Genomic DNA, 22,457 nt, shown 5'->3' with positions numbered 1-22,457 from the left:
TTTGTTGTTGTTTTTGTTTGTGTCTTTTATAGATCTCTGCCTGTCTATCTCTCTCCAGGTAGATTGTAAACTCTAGGTATATCTATCCAGGAGAGGTAGACACATCTCCTGAAACCTCGAGGCAATTCTGCGGCCACCAGGGCGTTAGGGTGTGTTAGGAAACAGCAGGTGAACGTGAGTCTGGTTGTTTTGAGGGCTGTGCCTGGTGTGTTTGGCAGTGTGATCGTTCAAGTTTTGTTTTCTGTCATGTGCTGTGGTATGACCTCGTGTGATATTTTTGGAACAAGATGCACTGTAAATACATACCTAAGCCTTACTTATTCCACTAGTGTATCTCTTCAGGCTGCTGATGAAGCCATGCCCTAAGTTGTCTTTGGTGGCGTGCGTTTGTACAGCACATAACAGTCTTCAGAAGGGATTTGCCTCTTCCTGTGAGGTAGGCTGGGGAGGTGTTTTGCTCTGCCTGCGGCTTTGGGCATGTGTTCAGAGTCCAGGATTTGTCAAGGCCAGGTTTCTGCTGAAGCTGGAGTGTGGGTCACCTGGTCCCTAGAATTCAGTGCCACTCTACTTTCCCCAGCCCCCTGCCATTGGGGGACGAGGCCAGTGGTGGACCCTGCTTTGAGCCCATGTGTGGTGATCCAGTCAGCCTGGCTGCATGTCTCTCCTGTTCTTGCTCTTTGTGCTGGCAAGTTCGCAGTGCACAATCACGTCCGGGCTAGATGCATGTTCGAAGAATTCACGAAAATCAGCAGTACTGACTGGCCTATGGAGGTCACAGCCATGGGTAGGTAGAGAGTCGTAGCCAACCGAGCACTACTATCTGCAGGTTAAAAAATGTCTAAGAACAAAAGAGAATTGTAAAGTGTTGTCAGGACTCCTGGTTGAGGCCCAGGGCATAGCGAGTGTGATCAGTCACTTTGTCTCTCTGTGCCTCTATTCTTCTGAAGAGCGGGCAGAGTGAGCACTCGGGGCTCTCCAGGGCGGCCAAGAATTTAAAAATAAATGAAAGGACTCGCTCGGGAAGAAAAGACACATTCTGCAGTGCTGGTTGTGGGGTGGGGAAGGAGAGGAGAAAGAGAAACAGAGGAGAGCTTAACATACCCAAGTGCCATGTGATGTTTCAGCCAGCACGGTATCTCAGACCACGTAAATTTCGGAGTGAAACCGCTTTCACAGTTTTGATGTGTGCTTTTTAAGTTTCTCTTAAAAAATAAATTGTTCTCTGGTAGCGTTTTTAAAGTGCTTAGGTGGAACCGTTAGGGGTTCACCTGCAGGTTAATCCCTTAGATGTGACCCTTACTATTTGTCTGCAAGTCTTACCTTTCTTCCTGCTTTTTAACCACGTGTGTTTTCCATCTACAGTTTCTCACTTTGAGATTTTTTTTTTCCCCCTAAGTCCAAGTCTCAGAATGGGAAAAAAACTATCTGGAGTACTTGCACTTAGAGTTAAGCTCCACCAGGTGTTAATTACCTTGTAATACAAAGGGACTATGCTGTCATCAGGATTGGAGTGGTCCCCAACTTCACTTCATTAGCAAGGCCTGCCCTTCACAAGCTTCAGTGGAAAGAGATAAAGCTCCCTGTGTGTTTAGAATCCAGATTTTGAGGCACGAGATTAGCCTTTGTTTTTTATCAGCAAGCAGGGGGCTTCCTCCCTACTTTCTATCACCCTACTCAACCCCTTCAACACTTGGCTAGTTCGTGGTTACTATCCAGAGGTGAGGTGAGGGATGCATTGTCTCGGGCACAGAATTTAAGGCAGGGGTCAAAAAAGCATAGTTCTTCAGATAAAAAGTATTTTTAAAATTCAAAATTAATGCCAGAAGACACTATGAGGCACAAAATATGTGATCTTTAGGATGGGCCTTGGTATAAAATATAGCTCATTGAGGTCCCTTATTTAGGGGACTTTGATTAGTGACTAGGTGAGTCATTGACTAGTTGCCCGGGCATCAGTTTCCCTCCTTGTAAAATGAGGGGTTAGACTAGGCAGGTTCTCAGTATGGCTCCTCTTAGGTGAAGAGAGTTGTGCCTCTAACCCCCCCCCCCCCCCCCCCAGTGTTCAAAACCCGGTGCCTGCCTGTGTCCGTTGAGTGCAGTCTTTGGCCAGAGGGCTTAAGCTGTTCCTCCAAATAGTGTTTATTAAGAAACACAGAAAGAATCTGCTCCTTTAGCAAATATTTAAATAAATCATCTTGTGTGGTAGTGATACTAGCGATATATTCAGTTACTGGCTTATGGAACCATTTTAGGTTTCCATAGATCTGAGTGTTTGCTCTTCTATTATTAAATATTTGTGGTCTTCAGGAGTGGATTACATTGGAAGAAACTAAGAAACTGACTGGGTTTCTCATAGGCTTCGACTGGCTCAATTGTCCCTATGCCCCCCCTGCCGTCTCTGTTGCTTACTGTTACTTCAGATTTTGAAAAATTTAGATTTTCAGAACTAGTACCTTTAATGTCGAATATTTCGTATAATGGTTTTTAATTGAATTTTAGGCAGTTGTTTTTCTAGGTAGACTTATTTGACAAGAGTAGGCATTTACAGATTGAGAGCAGCTCTCACCAATGAGGTTGGTGAGTTTTGTAATATGAAACGTGCCATAGGATTGTTCTGTGGCTGTGGTTTGGTGTTTTAAGTTAGAGCGTATGTGGGTGTAGGTGTGGGCACTCAGGTGTGGGAGAGATTTTCTCATTTTTTTCTGAGGCATGGTTTGATCTGAAAAGAGAAAAAAAATTACAATGAAATTTTAACAAATTGAGATATTCATGTGTTGTTATTCACTTGGGCTCAGCAAAAAGTGGTTTCTGAAATTGTTCGCAAAACTATTATGTTTACAGAATCGTTTAGAGACCACCGGTTTGCCATGCATTTTATGAAACTTCAAGAAGTGTTGGCACACGTTTTATCAAATAACCTGTGATTTTGCACAAACCTGTATTTCATTATTTCACATTTCAGTTTTTAATAATTACTAAGTTTAATTCTGTTTGCCTGCTTTGAAGCAACATGAAAGCAATTGTGAGCCTAGTGTGTAGGCCCTTCCCCCACCTGTTCTCACAGTAGGCATAACAAACAAATCTTTTAGTTTTTCTAGAAGTTTTATTTGCTTCTTAGTCATTCTTGGACCACAAATCGTTAGCCAGAAGAGGGTAGGGTGAAGGTCGTTTGGGGTATAAGGAGAAGACTGGGAGGGAAAAACAAGCCCTGAAGATTCCATCCATTGAATTTATTTCTTCATCTGCCAGATAGAGAAAAGTGCTGTTAAGTGTGGTCTGTATATATCCCTGCACACGCCGAAGGGGTAGAGGTGTATGTACAACTATGTCCAGTGTACTGGAGGATACTCACTAGATTTTCATTATTCACTTGACAAAGTGGAATCAGTTTTTGAGAATGTAAGTGTATTTGAACTTGCACGTCCAAATCATGCCATTTGTGGAACTGTTGAAGTACATGCGGTACTCTACTGGGTTTGCTGCTCCTGGGCACCATTATTGGTGTAACTAGATTATTAGTTAGCCCGTGGGATTTTGTGAAACCTGTCAGTGAAAAGCTTGAAAATATATCACCAGACATGTTTGCTTACAAACTTATAAGTTATAAAAGCATTATATTTCCATTTGTAAGAAACGGAAATTATAAGCAGAGGGGTTAAAATAAAAGTTCTCACATCCTCCGTGCACCCTATTGACATGTCCCGTGCAGCCGCTAGGGTACACGCACTCTAGACACAAGAAACCTACACCCAAACGCTGGGAACTCCAGCCCCAGGATGGGAGCATCTTTCAAAAGGGTGAATGCAAAACCCCTTTTGGGACTTGGGTCTTTGGGTATGTTGGTCTGTCTGTTCTTTCTGATTTTGGCTTCCCACTCCAGTAGTGGCCCCTGTGCCCATCACTCACAGCCTTGCGTGTCTGCCCCTGATTACTGTCCCTGCTAGTCTTACTTGGTCACCTTTGTCCTCCTCCCACCAAGTCCTTTAATCCAGCCAGTGGGTTTCTTCTTCCTGCCTGAAATATACTGTGCATTTTTCTGTGCATTTTTCAGTTTTCTTTATAAAAAGCCCAGGTCTTTTTTGTCCAGCTTCATATGGCCTTCCTCAGTATCCTTCAAGGTCCAGTTCAAATAACAACACTCCCTGTTTACGTTAAGGCCTTCCATGACCTCTCCAAAAGGAGCCTGTCCCATCACTGTTTTTTGCGCCAATTTCTGTAATAATGTTTTTTCACGTGTGTCTTTTGTTGTTCCGACTAGGCTGCCGTCTGCTCGAAGCTTGCATTTGAGACTTACTGTATACCCTTCCCAATGGGTTGGACGGAGTGGACACTAATTGTTAGGTAGCGTTGAGCATGCTTCTTAAGAAAGTGATAGTTGTAATCATTTTGGATCCTGAACCCATGTGAAAATCAGGTGGAAGTTGCTGGGCAAAAAAATCCCCCATGTTTTTATACACAAGATAGCTTTGCCCAACAATTTTGGCTGTTTTGGGTCGTCTTAAGATCCTTCAGTAAATCTATGGAATCCAGATTAAAAACTTGAGCCGATAGTACCCGGCCGGGTTCTGGTGCTGAAATTAAGAATGAAATCTGTTTGATTTCGTTAGATATTTTATAGGACCTCAGTTCTCGTATAACCACTTCTGCTAAGTTCTTCTTTTGAACGAGTGACTTATAGTCCGAATATCCGCGGAGGCTTCTTCATGGGGAATTTAATTACAGTGATGTATTTGGGTTTGTGCTGGAGAGAGCGAGAACAGAAGTAGCGTGTTGTTGAGGCCTGAGTTTCTGTGCACAGAATGGGCACGCATCACTGGCCCTGGGGCCGCTGCTGGTCCCCTCAAGACCACCACAGCCCTGAAACGGAGTTGAGGATAAGTAGCTCGTAGTGCGTCAAGTATAAAGACATTTAACGTGACTGAGTTGCCAGATACCTTAATAATCATGATCATACCCCTTGATTGTTTACTTTTGGTCTTTACATAGTTCCTTCACCCCACCAAGCATGTCATTGGGAAGAATTTCAAATACATGGAAAAGAAGGAGCTAAACAGCGAACACCCATGCTGTTCTCACCTGTATGATCCCAGGATGTGCCTGTCACATAAATCTTAACATAGAGCTTTTGCTCCCCTCCCCCCAGTAAATAAGGGAGAAAATAATTCTGGAAAACTTGGGCCAGGCCTTTTCTTAGCTCCCAACCCCGTTTTAGACTGACATGTGAAGGAGGGCTTTTCTGCAAGTGGGTTTTAAGAATTCCATCTCAACAGGTGTTTACATTTTATAGCACTTTCCTCCTAGACATTGCCCTTTGTGTTTTGGCATGGTTGTATTATATGGTGTTCGGGTGCTTGCTTTTTCAGCTGTCACCTAAAAGCAGAGACTTGCACTTAACAGAAAAGCCAGGCCCCCCCACCCCCCCACCAAGCCTTCCTACTTTTTGGTCCTTCATAATGTACCTTTTAGATGCCATCAGCATATTCTCTGAGGGGGGCATAGTTTTAATGTTGTTAGGTAGGAAACCAGGAAAAAATTGTGCTAAAGGACTCTGATTTGGAACTTCAGATGGATGGAAACTGTCCTATTAAAGAGTTTAAGTTGGCCTCAGAGGCTGTGGGTGGTACAAGGATGTGAAGTGCTAGAAAACAAAACCTCTTTGAGGACCCCAGCGTGAGGAGGAGGCTCTCGAATGCTGGGCCCTCCAGGAGCAACAGCCTTTGTCTCTCCTAGGCGCCCTCTTGATGCCTTGAGCAAACAGCTGGTCAGAGCCTCTTACAAGTAAGGTGACCAGCCAGTGTATTGACACGCACAGACACAATAGAAAACTGCATTAGGAGGCGAGCCGTTGGGATTTGCAGTAAATATATTACAGAACACAAGTGACTTGCCGATACTGCTTGTTTAGCAGTTTGCAAGGGCAATGGCAGTATGGATTTTTGAATTAGAAGGGAAGGCTGTTCTTTCTCTGTGCGGGAACATCTAGTTGATGGCTGGGGAGAAAATTGATTTAGAGAACAAAATGCAGCCGCCTTTATTTGTGCCATTTGAAAGGCTTCTATGGATTAGTGAGTGAAAATAAAAAGGTCACATTTGGTTTAGGAAAGGAGGTCTTAACATTGATCTGCATCTTGGTCTGGAATGGAGAGAATAAAGGATGGGCCAGTGGGGCAGAGGAAGGGTACCCGGTCTCTGAGCAGCCTGCAGCCACAGGTGCCCGCTCCGTTCCCCGGCGGCCCCGGTGTCTTTTCCAGCTTTTCGGATTTCAAAAGTCAGCTCCTTGGGCTGATTATTGTAGAGTAAGCTGATTTGGGACATCAGAGTGAGCAGTCAGCTCCCATCCATTGAGTTCCCGTGTGCCCTAGGAGCTGTCTGTAAATCCTTCCAGCCTCCTTTTGTGTGATATTAATTATTCCTCCTCACCGAAGAGAAAACAGGCTAGTAGGTTAAGGGATGGCAACAGCACCTACTCCATACAGGGTAGTTATCAGGAGTGAGTTTTTGACACAGGAGTGGTTACATTGGTGCCTGGCACTGGGGCACCCCGAGGGAAGGATACGTGTTCTTGAAATTGATAATCTAAAGCTATTATTGCTCCCTTTAAAACTGTACCCTGCTGTTGGAATTCTAGGCCAGGCTCCCATCTTGTTTTTCCAAGCCCAGAAGCTTCCTTCCTCCCTACATCTGCATTATTCACTTCTCATTATTTCCCCTCAATTACAAAGGTATTTATTTGTTTCCTTCTAAGATCTGAAGCATTTATCTTTAGGATCAAAATGAAACTTTCACTTTTTTTTTTTTTTTTTTTAAATCACCTATTGGCAGCCTCTGTTGTCTAAGGAATCTAGCAGAATTAAAATGCCTTATTTAGGCCAAACAGCAAAATGTGCCCTTGGCAGGCAACAGCCTTAAGTAGTTAATACAACTACCAGTGAGGACAGAGTTACGGTGAGTTCTTTCATTTAAGAGGATGGAGAAGCAACAAAGAAGATTTGGTTCATTTTGTGGAAGTGAGTTTTGGCAGAATGAAAGGACGAGAGGAGCATTTTTATTTTTTATTTTATTATTTTTTAATATAATGTGGAAAATCCAACTCTTAATTGGAAGAGAGGCTTTGTCATCCTGAAAAAAGCGAGGTGAGAATTGCCGGGTGAAGCTGTTGCTGGCTTAGAGAAGGAAGATGTCTCCAGCCTCCGTGAGGTATACACACAGACCATTTCCTTAGCTGTGGAGATCTGCTAAATGCTATGTAGAAGTTTGAGTAGATCCTTGTGTTATGTTCCCCATGTACTGCACGGGCTTGAGATCTTTGTGGATAGTCCAGTCACAGCTGCTGCTTATGTGCTGAATCCTGGAGAAACAAGAAAAAAAATGCACAGGGGAGAAAAGCAGGGGCCACTGGGATTAGACACACTGGAAGTTTAAGCTTTTGGCTCTTACCGTCATGCATAATGCCGTAGATGCCGTGGAAACTTCTTGGATGTCATGGTAAGCATTTGGGAGGAAGGAGGGCACCGCTCAAATTGTGTTCAGACAAATTGTGCCAGTACCTGCTCTCACACTTGCTTAAAGGCTCGGCAGCCTGCTGACATCTGTGTGCTGAGAAGCCCCACGTTGCTGTCTCTTTGTGTTGAGCTTGAGAAGCGGTCCTGAAGTCCCAAGTATCTGCAGGGGAAGCACGAGGTTCTTGACAACCCATCCAGCCTGCCAGTTGGCCGGGGTTCTAGAGCCTTTTCCATTTGTGAGCCGCTGGCTCTGCTGCAGTGCCCGGGCTGTGAGATCCCGCCTGCAGAGCCAGTCTCCTTGCACAGCTACTGAGAAGATTGGAATTGGACCATGGAAATGTATCCAACTTCTGTACTTTTTAGCTGACCAAGGGCCAGAAGCATACCACTAACTCAAGAGGGAAATTGCTGACTTTTGAATCTTCTAAGAAATCTGTATTCCATAATTGACTTCCCCTAGATGCTGTGATATTCGTACATTCAATGAAGTACAAAGAGGTATCACATTTTGGCGACGTGGCTTTCTCTTAGGGAACGGAGATTTTTGAGCTAGTTGTTAAATCTTGTATTCATTCTTATTTCTTGACGAATGCATCAACTATGGCTTTCCCACCCAAAGAACCCAGACAGATCAATGTCGGTGCACTAGTATAATCTTACATAGCCATGGCTTTGGTCATTATTTTATTGCAAGGTCAAATACCCCCAAAGCTGTGATTTTTATTTTCTTTTTTCTGATTAGCACCCTTGTCGGTTTCCCTCAAAGTACTGGAATTGCTCAGGGTTTGTATGGAATGAGTACCAATTGTTGCTTCTCAAATTAAAACAGTATAAAAGGGAAGGAGCTTTTGAGTAGGCTTTGCACCGTGAGAATATTGGTATTGACACCATTTATAATTTGGAGTATAGTTTGAAGACCAGATTCTACTGTTTGTCGCATACTGGTTAATATGGCTGTAAAGAGGAGATGAATGTGGCTACTTTTCCAAGTCTATTACTCAGGAGGACTGTAAATTTGATTGGCTGTTACAATTCTAGCAGAATCATTCGATTTGAGAGCAATAGAAAGATAAGATATCCAATTACCCAAATGATTTGCAGGGTTAGCCAACGTTGTCATGGAGACACGAGTTGGAACAAATTAAATTTTAAGCAATAAAATAATCTTAAAGCCCGTCTGGGAACAAGAAAATTTGGCAGTGGCACTTACCTGAATTGAATCTTAGCTTGACACGATGTTGTTTGACATTGATATACTGTGGGGGCCTAAACTTATATATGGTGCAACATTACCTTAAAAAAAAGTAGCTCGGCCAAACCAGTGAAGGGGAGTATTAGTATAAAGTCGGGATGTTAACATTTATTCCACAGCTTAAATGATAATTAGGCTCCGGGTTCCCAGGAATATTTTGTATTTAAGGATTGAAATGCCTTAATAATGATTAAGCAGCATTAATTGGACACTTAAAAAAAAAGATTTATTTCGTAGCAGCATGCAGTTTCTGGAACTGCTGCTGTTCCCCTTTGTGTGTGTGCTAGCAGATGTAATGGAAATCGTGTGGCTGTCTTTTGGTGGGGGGTGGAGGTGTAAGTATGCATATATTTGCATGTACAAACAAGGAGATTTTGGCACATGCCCCTGCACTGCAGATGATTTCTCTGTATTCGTTAAAATTTCTACTTTGCAGCACTGCTTGCAGACTGGAAAATTGCGTTCCAAACTTTAGCCGATGGCCTAAAACCTGAGTAAGCGTCAGTCTGGGGCTTAGAAGGTTATTTCCCCTCATTAATGTATTGTTTAACTGGTTCCTGGCTTGTGCCGCGGATTTGGAAACAGCCGAGTGGCCCAGAAGGAGGGAGGGGAGGGCCTTTTATCCACATGTCTATTAGACAGATGGAGATGAAAATTGGTCTGAGGTCAGGCCATTTGCAGCGTTCTCGCAGACTTCGATTTTCCTCTCATCCTCACCACAGATCATCTCAAATGATTCAGTAATGACCAAAAGTGCAACATTGACCTTTATTCCCTGGTGGATTACTGTGTTTCACAGTCCAAATGGCAGGAAGTCTATTCTGTTCTTCCAGAAGGAGCTCAGCATTATCGAGCCAGCCCAGCCCAGTGGGAACCAGTGTAACAGAATACAGGGTTCAGTTTGGTTTCTGCTGCTCTGGGAAACGAGAATTGACATGTCCCAAACCCACATAATTAATGAAAGGGTATCTGGGATGCTTTCTAAACACACACAGGAGCACATAAATTGATTTGTCCGCTTGTAAAAGAACTGTTGAGTTATAGGAGCAGTAACTTCTGGGGGCCCGTGGCTTATAACTCGTTCTCACATTCATGGGCCTAGCTGTTCCCCCTTCTATGTAATGTTTCCCCAGTATAGCTTAGACAGCACAGTAACCTCGTAACGCTGGATCATTTTCAAATTATAAGTTGGCATGACTGGGTAGAAGAGGACTCCGGGCTTTTCTTTGACATGCTTTTAATTACATATACTTTTGGTCCATCCATGTAACCCTGAATAAATTACCTCTCCTGCAGCACACTTTTTTTTCTTTTTCCCCTGAAAGTAGCTTGATTGTTATCTTGAAGAATTGGTAATTATTTTTCTGTTGCTTCAATTTCTCTGTGGATTGTATTGTAATGCAATGATCAGAATTGTGTTTTGTTTTGTTTTTTGGATTTTTTTAGTAATTTAATTTGTATTTAAAATGAGATTCCTGTTTGCCTCTGCCTGCATAGCTGAGTAAATACTCTGTGAATCTTTAATACACCAGTGAAGTCTGTCATCGAGAATCCTTGTACTTACCGTCTTCTAAATATTTAAAAGCTTTTGCAAAAGGAGTATGCATTGAAAATTTTCCCTAGCATCCACATTTCATTTTAATCATGATCTAAGACGCTTTCAAGAAAATAATTTTTTTGGGGCGCCTGGGTGGCACTGCGATTAAGCGTCTGCCTTCGGCTCAGGGCGTGATCCCGGCGTCATGGGATCGAGCCCCACATCAGGCTCCTCCACTATGAGCCTGCTTCTTCCTCTCCCACTCCCCCTGCTTGTGTTCCCTCTCTCGCTGGCTGTCTCTGTCTCTGTCGAGTAAAACAAAAAAACAGCACAGTGCCTTTAAAAAAAAAAAAAAAAGAAAAAAAAAAAAAGAAAATAATTTTTTTTCCTTACTGTTGATTTTGCTGTGCAGAAGTTCTTTTCCTACCTCAGTGGCTCCCAGCCTGTGATGCCCCGTGTTTGCTGCATTCTGAGCTTGGGGGGCTTCTTGGCACAAGATGCGGACTGAAAAGAGAATCCGAGGTTCCAGCTGGGAAGGCCAGGCTTCTTATCTTCCTTCCCCAAGGAAGCTCAGCCTGGAGGGGTTAGTGCTTTGAGATTGAGCCTGAGTTTGGGGCTCTGAAGGCTTTGCCTTGGGCTCTCACCATGACAATCGTGTATCTAACCTGTGGTGGCCATTCTGCTGCCATGACATGTGGCACTGGTGGCATAGGCCTCCTGGTAGAGTAGCTGCTTTGCCGAAGAAGTTGCTTTAGAAGAAGAGTAGCAGCTGTCACGTATGTACATGGGTGATTCAGCTGCGGCATGCTTTTAAAATTAGGGAACCCTTGGGGTGCCTGGGTGGTTCAGTCGGGTGAGCGTCCAACTCTTGATTTAGGCTCAGGTCACCATCTCAGGGTTGTGAGATTGAACCCTGTGTCAGGCTGCATGCCTAGCATGGAGCCCGCTTAAGATTCTCTCTCCCTCTGCCCCTCCCCCCATCTCCTTGTGTGCACATGCATGCACTCTTGCGCTCTCAAAAATGAAGTGAAATCAAATAAAATAAGGGAACCCCTGGCTCATGGTCACCCCAGGAAGGAATTTCCTCTCCCACTGTATGGATTGGCTAAGGACTCCAACCTGTTAAGGAAATACTCATACCCAGCTGTTTATCCAGTAATCTCCAAACAAGATGCGGGGAGCAAGGCAATGGTTAATGTTAAAGCTAATGATAACTAGTGCTTTATAGGTCGTGTGCACTGGTTGTTTGCTTTGTCATGATGGAAGATGTGGAGATAGTGATTGTAGACAGAAGTCGGTACCAGCCGAAGGCCAGTTACTCAGGCCTAAAAGGTAGCTACAGTGAAAAAGACAATGTTAAAATTTTATTGAGAGGAAAATAATGTTACGAATCTTGAAAAGGAACAGTCTCGTAAACCCAGTTTTCAGGGGTAACTGGATTTTTGCATATTCCCATGCAGCCTTTGTCTTTACATGGGCATATTTTATTTTCGTGATTGTAATTTTAGCCTTCATGCCAGCATGATGTAGTCTGCTTTTCCTCCCACTAATCCTGCTATTGTATGATATTATCTAATTTCTCATGAGCTCCCTAATGACTAAGACCTGTGAAGAGGGTGAAAGGTGTAGGCTTGCTCTGGGTGTGTTCCAGGAGACGCTTGTTCTCTTTCCATTCTGAGAACAATAGGTGGTGACTTCATGGTTTTGCTCTGTGATTCACCCCACAGAGTGTGTCTTGAAAACCTGTGGCGTAGCAGTGCATTTTCCTTTAGGCCACGAAAAGCTGTCTTTTTCCATCGTGGGACAAGTCAGTAGGATTTCATGTGAACAGCACTTGCTAAACTCCATAACAAGGGTTTCTGAATAATGGAAATGTGCTATTTGGGCCCTGAAACAGCTGCGATGCTTTTGTCAAGGATGCATCTTTACCAAAATGACAAATTAAAGCCCAAATGCTCTGCTTGGCAACAGTTGGGTCAAAACATTTAAGTCATTAATTAGAAGGAACTGAAGGGGGAAAATTTTACACAAATACACAGCGTTGCAGACTCAACTTCATCTTGGAAAATGCAACTGAATTCTTAAAAAAAAAAAAAAAATGAGGGCAGCCCTCAAGTGGGGCCTGCCAAGCTTGTCATTTGCAAATAAATCAAAAGACCATCATTGCAGGACAGAGAACCAATGAATAGAGTTGCTTTGTCATTCTTTGATGGGCCCCACACTCAAGCCTGCTATTAAAAATGAATGCATTCAAGAGGCTCTGCATTAAGAACATAAACAATTAAGGGCACTTGAGTTGCTCTGCTGAGAGCTGCCGCGAAGTAAGATACGAGAGCTTTCTCCGGAGATGCAGGCCCCTGCAATCTGCCTCGTGAGGAGCCAGAGAATGGGAGCAATTAGTGTTGCTATCTCCGCCCCGGCAGCCTTCAGCAGGGTTGTTGTGTTTTTTTTTTTTTCTCTTCCCCTTCTTCCTTTTAACCCCTCCCTGTTTTCAGAGAAGCCGCGAGTGTAAAAGATGAGCAGGGAAAGGATGGAGTATGTGCCCAGTTGGAAAGGGCTCAGGTTTAGAACACGGTAGGAGCTGCCAAATGAGAGGGAGGTAGGACATAAAAGTTATTATCTGCCAGTAATTGGTGACTTCTGTTCTGATTAATTGAGCCACTAAAGGGTTTCTGTCATCTGGTACTCTTTGTTTTGTTTTAATCATAGGGTTTAAGAAGGGGCGAGGCTACATTGCCAGGGATGGAATCATTTAAATGAATATTGTTTGAGGTTTCCCACAGTAGGCAAATGTGTTCTTGCACCCCTGGGTTGTGTTCCTGCCATGGTCTTGTTTTAGAAAACCTGGGTGGAGAAGGCGCCATGGCGTGTGGCCAAAGCTCTAGAGGAGAGGCAGGTCTGACCTCCCGGGCCGCTTGTTTCTGACCCCAGGCGGGTTTTGCTAACCTTTCAGACCCTTCCCACTGGGCACCTGTGCTGTTCACGAGGTGTAAGAGGACCTGGTATGTATGCTAAACAGTAGACGCTGCTGCTGTCTTGGCAGAACCTCTGGTTCTCAAAGTGGGGTCCCCGGTTCAAAAGCTGCAAATCACCTGGGAACTTGTTAGCAATGCAGATGCTTGGGCTGCAGACCCCTTGACTCCAAAACTCTGGGAGCAGGGCCCAGCCATCTGTGTTTTAACAAGGCTTTCATGTAATCCTGCTGCACCCTTAAGTTGGAAAACCATTGACAACCTCTTAAACCATTAAAACCTCAGGGAGACGCCAAGCCCTTTTCATTTGGATTTCCCCAAAATGTGGTTAGTCCTTTATCGACATAATTATATTTTAAACAGAAGGCTACTCTGATGCATTAGAATTTAAGATAAAATTACCTTTTTGTGAGCGTGCTGGTGAAGCAAGGCGCCATCATGGGAGACGGGCTGGTGAAAAGCCGACCTTCTGAAGAAAGTCTCCAGGCAGGGAACCTTTCCCCTCCTATAAAGGGCAGGGGAGAACATTGAGAAATTATTTACAGTGCTTTGCATGTATCATTTTAGGTAGGCAGTTTTTATTCGAACATCCTGGATTTTTCTTAGGTATATCCGACGTCATCTTTAGGATCTAGAGATGTATTTATGGATGTGTTTTTGTGGATTTTGCTTTCCTGGGGTGCTGGATGGTTTGATGTTGGGGCTGACGCACTAATTCTCTCTGCCTGTGAAGGGGACGATGAAAGTGCAGTTAGTTGGGAAGCTGCTCTTTATTTGTTTGCAATTTATAACCGAGGTCCCTTACAAAATTCCTCCTCCGCCTTACAGAGCACCTTCTGCCTGTCACCGACAGACGGGGGCCACTTCTTGGGGTACTGTTATCAGCCAAGGGATGACACGCTCTGGCCTCTGTACAGTCCTGCTTGGACTGTACCGCTCTGCAGACAAGGCTGAGAGTTCATCAGCTTTGTTTTGGGTTTTGAGCTTGTCGCCATTTTCCACTTCTACTTCCTAGAGAAAGGAAAAGGCAGAGGATGTGGTTTCTAATCTTGCTTTATGATCCTGGGCAAATCATTTCCTTTCAGCATCGGTTTCTCCACGTGTGATGAGAGGATTGTAAGAGGGCTGAGCACCCAAAGGGTTTCAGGCTTTGCCAGCATTGTTGTGACTCACTGCCACCATCAATCACAGGCATAGTGGGCCCGACTGCCCTTCTCTCCCTTCCCTGTGTCATCATACATTTAAACAGTCAATCATGGGTGCTGTTCCCAAGGTCACTGGAGGGGAAAAAAAGTTACAGATAACCCTGCCACCCCAGCATAATCACTGTTTTTATTTTGGGTGTCAAATTACAGTGCTTGGCCACGTGCATATGTTAAAAAAAAAAATAGGCACACTAACACCATATCTTTGTTCTTGCCCTCCTGCTTCATCTAGTAAATGTGTTGGCCATTTAAGCATCATTATCCATAAAAATCACCTTAATGGTTACTGGCCATGCCTTTGGGTTGATGTAGTGTATTTAACCATTCTCCTAGTATTAGACAGCTGATTTATCAGGAGGGCAAATGTTAAGTTTTTCAAAAACTCTGCAGATGGATGTGATGTGTGGAGCTGCTGTTAACGTCTTTACCTGGCTTTTTCTCTTTTGCTTTGAAACGAGTGCTGCAGTGAACAGCTTCATGCATGGAATGCTTTTCATCTGAACTATTTCCTTAGGATACATTCTTAGCTGTGGGAAGCCTTACCAAAGGGTTTGAATAATTTCATGCTCTCGAAACACATTGCCCAGTTCTTTCCAAGACGACTGTACCAATTTACTCTGTCATCGGTAATGTATGATTGTTCCAGCTTCCCAGAGGACTCATCATTGTTGGATTTTATTAATTTTTTTCTTTTTTTTTATAAACTAACTTAACTGGTGCGGAATGACCCTCCTTACATACAACAAAATTTGCATTTTATTTGGTTGTCGGTGAGGTTGAACTTTTTTTTTTTTTTCTCTATTTCAGGCTGTCATTTCACAGACTCAGAAACTTCTACTCAGAAGGGATCTAGAGATTATTTCCTTTTTTTGTATGCTTTGTTTTCATGTTCTTGCTCGTTTATCTGTTGCCAGACACTCCTTACCAACACTCCACTGTGTTTTTCTCTTGGCTTCCCGCTTGGTTCAAGGAAACCAAAAGATCAGTTTGCCAGGCCTCAGCACAAGCAGCATTTTTTATGATCCATCAATTTGCAATTTAATGGTGGCGGAGTTTCCCCTCCCTAAGCTGACTTTGGGCAAGGTGCCATTGGATTGCTTTGAGACCCATGGGCAATTACTCTTGAGTAGTCTTCGCCCTGTTTTGAGCTTCAGACAACACTCATTATATATTACTCTGTGTGTAGTGGCAAAGTGGGCAGACGTCGGGGAGTGGGCTCTTCAGTCTAGTAATTAGACAAGGTGTAAGGAGTATGAAAAGGTGGAGAGCCAAGCTTTTAGGAATCATAAAGTCCTAAAACTTTAAGTTCAGATGCCCAGAAGAACGTGTGTTCCGTGTAAGAGCCCTGTAAAATACTCCAGGATTTGTGTCCTTGCTGGCCTCAGAGGTATTGGCCCATATTGAACTCAGTTAAAATATACATGTACATGAATCTCATACCTCCTAAGATTGTATTTCTTCCTGTAAACAGAGCCTTATTCAGACACTGTTTAGAAACAGTTTATCTGGTTGCATATTGGTCATTGAGTTCAGGGTGTGTGGGGATTCCGTCTTAGTTCAGTGAAGCATTCCTTTGAAAGTGTGTTGAATGTGTACCATGCGGTCAGTGTTAGTGGGGCAGGTCTGGTGAGGAGCTGTGTCCGCGTTCAGGAGTCTTGCTCTCATGCTTCCCATCTTGCGTGGAGAAGACTTTAAAAGCTGTTAGGAAACCGTACAGAAGCTTTATATAAACGTGATTTTATTTATTTATTTTTAAAGATTTTATCTATTTGTCAGAGAGAGAGCACGTATGAACACAAGCAGGCTACCCATTGAGCAAGGAGCCTGATATGGGTCTCAGTCCCAGGATGCTGGGATCATGACCTGAGCCCAAGGCAGATGCTTATCGACTGAGCCACCCAGGCGTCCCTGTGTATAAAGCGTGATTTTAAATATATAGGCTTTGTTTGCTAAATGACAGTAAAAGCTACAGAGGATCATGAAGGGCCTAGAGAAGGGGCAGTTTCTAAGTGGATGTGAGGAAGGCCTCGGAGGGTCAGGGTAAGAGTATAGCACTTTGTGATAGTGTAGATACAGTTGACATAGTTGCTCACTTGATTCTGACAAAACTCTGCAGTCGATTGGCAGAGACCTGCGGCCCAGCAGTTGAAGTGACTTCCCTGAGGACATCTGGTACCCATCTGCTGAGAGGCAAACCCAAGTTTTTGGATTATCAGGGCTAACTCTGTTATCAGAAGCAAATCAGGGTGGGGAGTTGGTGTTGACAAGGAGAATAGCAGATCGTCCTGGATGGGTCATTGGGATTCCTGCTTCCTGCTCCCTCAGTGTGTGGTGGCCTGTCCATGAAGTAAGGCTTGATGCTGGGGCCTTTCACCTGCTGGTTACGTTTCTGGGCACGTAGTTGCCTTGCAGATCCGCTTTGGGGAAAGCTCTTGAACGCCTTAATGTTGTCGCTTTATGTGGTGTCCTAAATACAGGCGCAGGGAAAATTTATTTGTAAGCGTTATGACCGTTAGCAGGTACCGAATATATCTGCAGCTTTGGGCAGGAGATTGAGTTCCAGGTGGAAAATACGGTTCACCTTGGGTTTTTTTGTTTTTTTTTTCCCACTGGAATTGTCCAGCCTTCAGGGCCAGGTAGAAGGCAGTCTTAAAAGAGTCACAGAACTTTCCTCATACCTGCTTAAGCTGGGTCAGATGTCCAGTGTAACCTGCTTGCAAACTCTGTGGTCAGGAGTAGAAGGCCAGGTAGCAAACTGCTGCTTGTTAATTTGTGCTGAATTAAAGCTCTTATCAGAATATCCTTGCACTGAGGCAAGAGATATACTAAAGAATTATTGTCAGTTTTTATGCCGCCATCCACACTATTATAAGGGCTGGGGAAAATGTTTATGAAACCCTCCCGGGGTGGCGGTGATGTTTTAGAGCTCACAAGGCACTGTCAGGGAAACAAGTCGCATTCTCATGCTGCCAGGACGGGAGGTATACACTCGTGAGGGAGAACCACAGCTTGAAGAATTTCAGGGTAAACCAGAGGTGAGATCTGAATTTAGCTTTGTGGCCCCAAATCAAGTGCACTTGTCGGAGGCTAGTTTAAGATGAGGGCTTAGAGACCTGGCAGAGCGGGGAGACAGCTGGGATAACAGCCTCCTATGTCGCTCTTATTTCCATTCTTTCTCCAGACCATTTATTGAGAATTCCCAGGACAGATGGTACGGCTTTTAATGTCTCTTCATCGGTTTGAGCTTTGATCTTTAACCTTCTTCTTCTGTTTCAGTCTTACCTACTCTCACCTAATTTATATGGCCTATGCTTTAATCTGTACTTCTTCTATTTTGTTTTTAGTAACTTTGATGGTACTAAAGGTTTATGAGTTCATTCCATTCAGTCTTAACTGTCCCCTGATAGTGAAGTTCAGTTCTACCTTGAAGCCATTCTATGTAATAACACATACAATTATTATTACTAATTAAAGAGATCATCTTTCCTTCTTAAACCAAAATAAATTCCATTAGCAACACTAGGGAAAAAATTAAGAATGGTTTCTACGATTTTGGGGTGTTCTAACCCTGAGCCGAAAGCCAGGAGCATAGGAAAATTTTTCTCTAGTAAGTGACCACATAAAAATTTAAAGTTACTTCTGGCAACAAATCCATAGTAAGCAAGTTTGAAGGACAAGTGGCAAGCTGAAAAAACTATGGAAAGGGTTGGTATTTGTCATATGGCGAGAACTCCTACAAAAAGACAGTGATGAATAAATACCAAAGGAAAAATAAAGGAAGGAAAATAGTGGACTGATAAATATGTGGAAAGATGTTTAGTTAGCTTCGGGAAGAATCTAAGTAATGCAAATAAAAATGAGGTCATTGTTTTAATCTATTAGGTGGATAGAGATTAAAAAAAGGTCAACAAAACCCAATATTGACATTGGGTAGGAGAGCAAGTCCGCTCATAGACGGGTGATACTGTAAATTGGTAACCTTCTCTGCTGGGCAGTTGATCAGCATGCATTACAGTGTAAAACATGTATACCCTTTGACCTTAGCAGTTGCACTTCTAGCGATTCCTTTTAGAGATCTGTGTAGAGGGTTATTCGACACAGAGTCTGTAACTGTGGAAAATTAGATGAAGCATAAATATTCACAGATACCGGGAGTGCTTCACCACCGATATGCTTGTATACCGGAATGATGTTCTTACTCATCTTTGTACTTACAGAGTGGTAGGGTATCCATAATACATTTTTGGGTGGAAATAACATACTATAGAAAAGCCATTTATGTAATGGGATGCCTTGCTGTAGGAAGTATATCTTTCCACTCTGGGCTTGTGCACACATAATGCATTGAGAGCTTGGAGTGATCCTTTCCAGAATCACCAAAATCTTAATCGTGGTTATCCCTGGATGGTAGACTTAAGGTTCTTTTGACTTTCTTTTATGTTTCTGTATATATAACTCATTGTGTACCTGTGTATGTTCAAAGTGAGCATATATCCTCTTTAAAAGTGGACCCTAAGTGTGAATTTTGGAGAAGGGGAAAGTACAGAATGCTGTTGGAATGTACGGTAGGTAGGGAGTAGGGAATAAGGACCTACAAGTCTGCAAAGGGCATCCCTACTCCTCCTTGTGCACCCAAATACACAGTGCAGAACCCTGTTGCAAAGGAAGGGGAAGCCTGCCCACACTTTCGAGGAGAGCTATGACCTTAAGTTAGCTTGAGTGTATGGCTATGATCAAATGAGCTGGGTGGGGCTGACACAGTTCTGTTTTTGCACCTGGTACAGCTGCACCCTTTTTGCATAGATCTGTTGCCCCGCTGGTTAAAGCAAGGTCATGGCTTTGCTCTCTATACCAGTCATTTCCCCCTTTCTTCCAAGGTGAGGTCTGTAACCCTATCTCACTGGTGGTCAGGGAGAATGAAGTTGGTTTGGCCTAAATCCCATTCTGTAAAACCAAAGGCCTTGTTGCTCAGTTAACTGGAATCATCTTGGAGGACAAAGGCAGCTCTTTTTAAAGGACTTGATTATCCAGTTTCTGAGTTTTCTACTTCATCTTATTCCGTTCTCCGTTTCTCAAGGGCATGGTCTGTATGCTTCATAATTTTCTTCTCCTCATGTTCCTTTTCATTGCCTAATTCGGTAATAGAGGTGGCATTAGTAAGCATTGACAGAAAATGATGAAATAAATAAGGTCAAGGATAGGACTCTTTTCAGATGCCTTTTTTTTTTTTCTTTTCTTTTTTTTTTTTTTTTTTTAAAGCAGAGCAGTTTCTTCAGAGGCAAAGGAAAGCAGAGCTGCTTTGCATTGCTGGAGGAGGTTGGAGGCCAGTGGGCAGGTGGATTCTACCCTAGGCTGGAAACAGAGTGCTCCTTATTGCCTCCCTTGGCCAGTTTGTCCCTTGTAGCAGAGGGCCTGCTGTGGATTTGGAACTGAGCAGGGACTTCTACTTTCTTTACAAAAGCCTGTGCCAGAGGCTGTCAGGACATATTTTGTGATGTTCAGCTGACCCATGGGGCTCTCTCAGCAAGGTGCTTGCATTCGATGCCACATTGTGGTGAAACTTGACAGATATCCAGCACATCTTGACTTGACCCTCATGCTGGATGTGGTTCTGTTTCAACAGTGTTTCTTGGCCTGTTTGAAATAGTGAGACTCAGTGAAGGCTACTAACGTTAAAGACCGTTTGAGTTGTGTAAGAGGACAGGCCGGAAGCAGTTCCGTGCGCTCCTTTCTTCTGCTCTCTCACTGTCCACCTTGAAGGCTAGACCAAGTTTGTCGGTCCCCCTGCCCCACTGGCTTCTGACACCAGTTGGAATGAACTTGCTGTAACGACATAAAAATGTGGTAGTACGCCATAATTAAATAAGCATACGAGGGGGTTTGCACTCACCAGGTTAAAGGATCATATAGCCTTAAACCATGTAGATTTCCTGACTCAATTAAACTACCCATTATCTTTTCTTTAAGTGACCAATAAAGTGTGTGATTATGTCTTACTTTGCAAGTGGGATTAATATCTCTTGTTTATCTCAAAATAAATATTAGTAACACAGCTTGGGAGAGCGATTTTATGCCCTCAAGAGTGAGGTAGTGGAGGACTAAAGTGTTGGGTATGAAGTTTTATCTTTCTGAACTGATTATGAAGTATACTAAACATTATATGGCTTTGTCTTTATAGACTGAAATCGCCAAGAGATTGAATACAATTTGTGCACAAGTCATCCCATTTCTGTCTCAGGAAGTAAGTAAAACTGTTCAGCTGTTAAAGTGCAATTATGTTGCTTCTCTGTTTGCAAATTAGCTAGTTTTAAGATGTTAATTTTATCACAAGGAACAAGTGTCAAGAGCATCTGCTGCAGCTGAAGTGTGTAAACCCCCTGCCATCCCATCGAACAGCGCTCAGGGCACACTGTAAACGTGGTGACAATAGCTCAGCCTCAAATTAATTTTTTTCCCCCCGTGGAAGACTGCAAAATGACGATCCAACGTAAAGCTTTTCTTTTCTTTGAAGACTAGTGTAAGCTTGGTAAGCTACCGATGATTCAAGTGTCCTTCTAGAGAGCTTTTCCTTTACTGCGTTTTAAAAATGATTCCATCAGGGTTGACTTGCCCATGGAAGCAGGTATTTCATTTGTCCTTGTACATGAAGTCAGGTTCACGTAATGCTGTCCATGGAGGAAGCAGATGCTAATACTCTTAAGGATAAAATGAATGTTCATGTTACCATAACTTAACAGAGTCAGGTACATATGTAAGCCATTTTATTAAGTTACAAAGTCACAGAGGTTGAACTTTTCCTATTTTAAGAGGGAAAAGCTCTTAATATGAGTAATCTATGAAATAGACTCAAAACCAATATATTTTAGTTTTGCCTTCAAGTTTACTTTTGGGTACAAGCTAATAAATGATAAACTGTGTGTTTAGTGTGCACGGGATGCATGTATCTTGAGATGGTGAAAAGCTTACTGGACCCACAGCTGGAATACTGGGTGTCTGTTCCCGTTGGCATCTCCTGCTTCAAAGTGGATAGCCTGTCTCCTCTCTGCCTTTTCCCATGTGACATCTATTCAATGATACGGTTTAGATTTGTTGGCCTTTGGAATGGTGTTATTAGACTTTAGTAATCCTGGTTTCTCCTAGAGTCTCATGCCTCCCAGAGCAAAGATGTGGCTGTGTTTTTGTTTGTGAGTGAAGTTGGGGGACATGCAGAGTGTTCCCAGCCTGTGAACTAAGAGTTAGGGGGGAACCCTTCCTTTTCCCCTCAGGAGGATGATAGATCTTAAGGCTAAAGAAGGAGAGGAATCCCCAGGGTTTCCAAAAACTGCTGGTGGGTTGAGATTCGTTGACCAGAGAAGTAATAAAGATTTAATGTTTAAATTTTAAGTGTAGAAATGGGGGTTTTAAACTGGCTGTAAACTTGACCTGCTCAAACTTAACAGCAAACCCCTTTTACAAACCTGGGTGATCTTCCGAATCCCCAATACCAATGATTTTCTAAGGTTTCCGGTTACCAGTTTTGACGTCTTCCTTGACTTTTCTATCATTCTAACCCCAAAATTCCCATCTGAAGTTAAGTGGGGACGTTGTTTAGAAATAAGGGAAGCCCCTTCCTGTTTTCCTTTTCCTGCTCTACGTGTGTTCTGTGAAACAGTCAACAGTCTTTGAGAAACTTTGCATTTAAATCCATATTCTGCTTGAATCTGCATTGCATATGCTCTTATATTTTTGTTGTTGTTGTTGTTGGAAGGTACAGTGAAGTTCTTTGGCTGCCTTGCTAACACTTTTTCTTCTCCTTGTTTTCAAAGCATCAACAACAGGTGGCCCAGGCTGTCGAGCGTGCCAAACAGGTGACCATGGCAGAGTTGAATGCCATCATCGGGGTACGTGGCCTACCAGGTCTACCTCCTACAGTGTGTATAACCAGCTTTCATTTCTTATTAATTTGATGGCTTAATCTATTTATATAAATAACGTCATGTAGGCTTAACG

General features: G+C 43.2%; 1 protein-coding gene across 6 annotated transcripts in view; it reads left to right on the top strand.

The window, feature by feature from the left end:
- TLE1 (TLE family member 1, transcriptional corepressor) overlaps positions 1-22,457 on the top strand; it is an 86,045-nt gene that overhangs the window by 7,002 nt on the left and 56,586 nt on the right. For 3 of the 6 annotated variants that reach the window (XM_044391098.3, XM_026518790.4, XM_026518789.4), the window contains 2 exons: positions 20,647-20,709; positions 22,274-22,378. In XM_044391098.3, the coding sequence (XP_044247033.1) occupies positions 20,647-20,709; positions 22,274-22,378 (168 nt within the window). Of the gene's footprint in view, positions 1-20,646; positions 20,710-20,893; positions 20,995-22,273; positions 22,379-22,457 lie in introns of those variants that run through there. The other 3 variants (XM_026518792.4, XM_026518791.4, XM_057305548.1) reach the window with 2 other exon arrangements.

Source organism: Ursus arctos, unplaced genomic scaffold (assembly GCF_023065955.2).
Source record: "Ursus arctos isolate Adak ecotype North America unplaced genomic scaffold, UrsArc2.0 scaffold_33, whole genome shotgun sequence".
In the NCBI taxonomy this organism is placed as follows: domain Eukaryota; kingdom Metazoa; phylum Chordata; class Mammalia; order Carnivora; family Ursidae; genus Ursus; species Ursus arctos.
The sequence above is the reverse complement of the archived record's forward strand: the minus strand, read 5'-3'. Positions and strand labels throughout refer to the sequence as shown.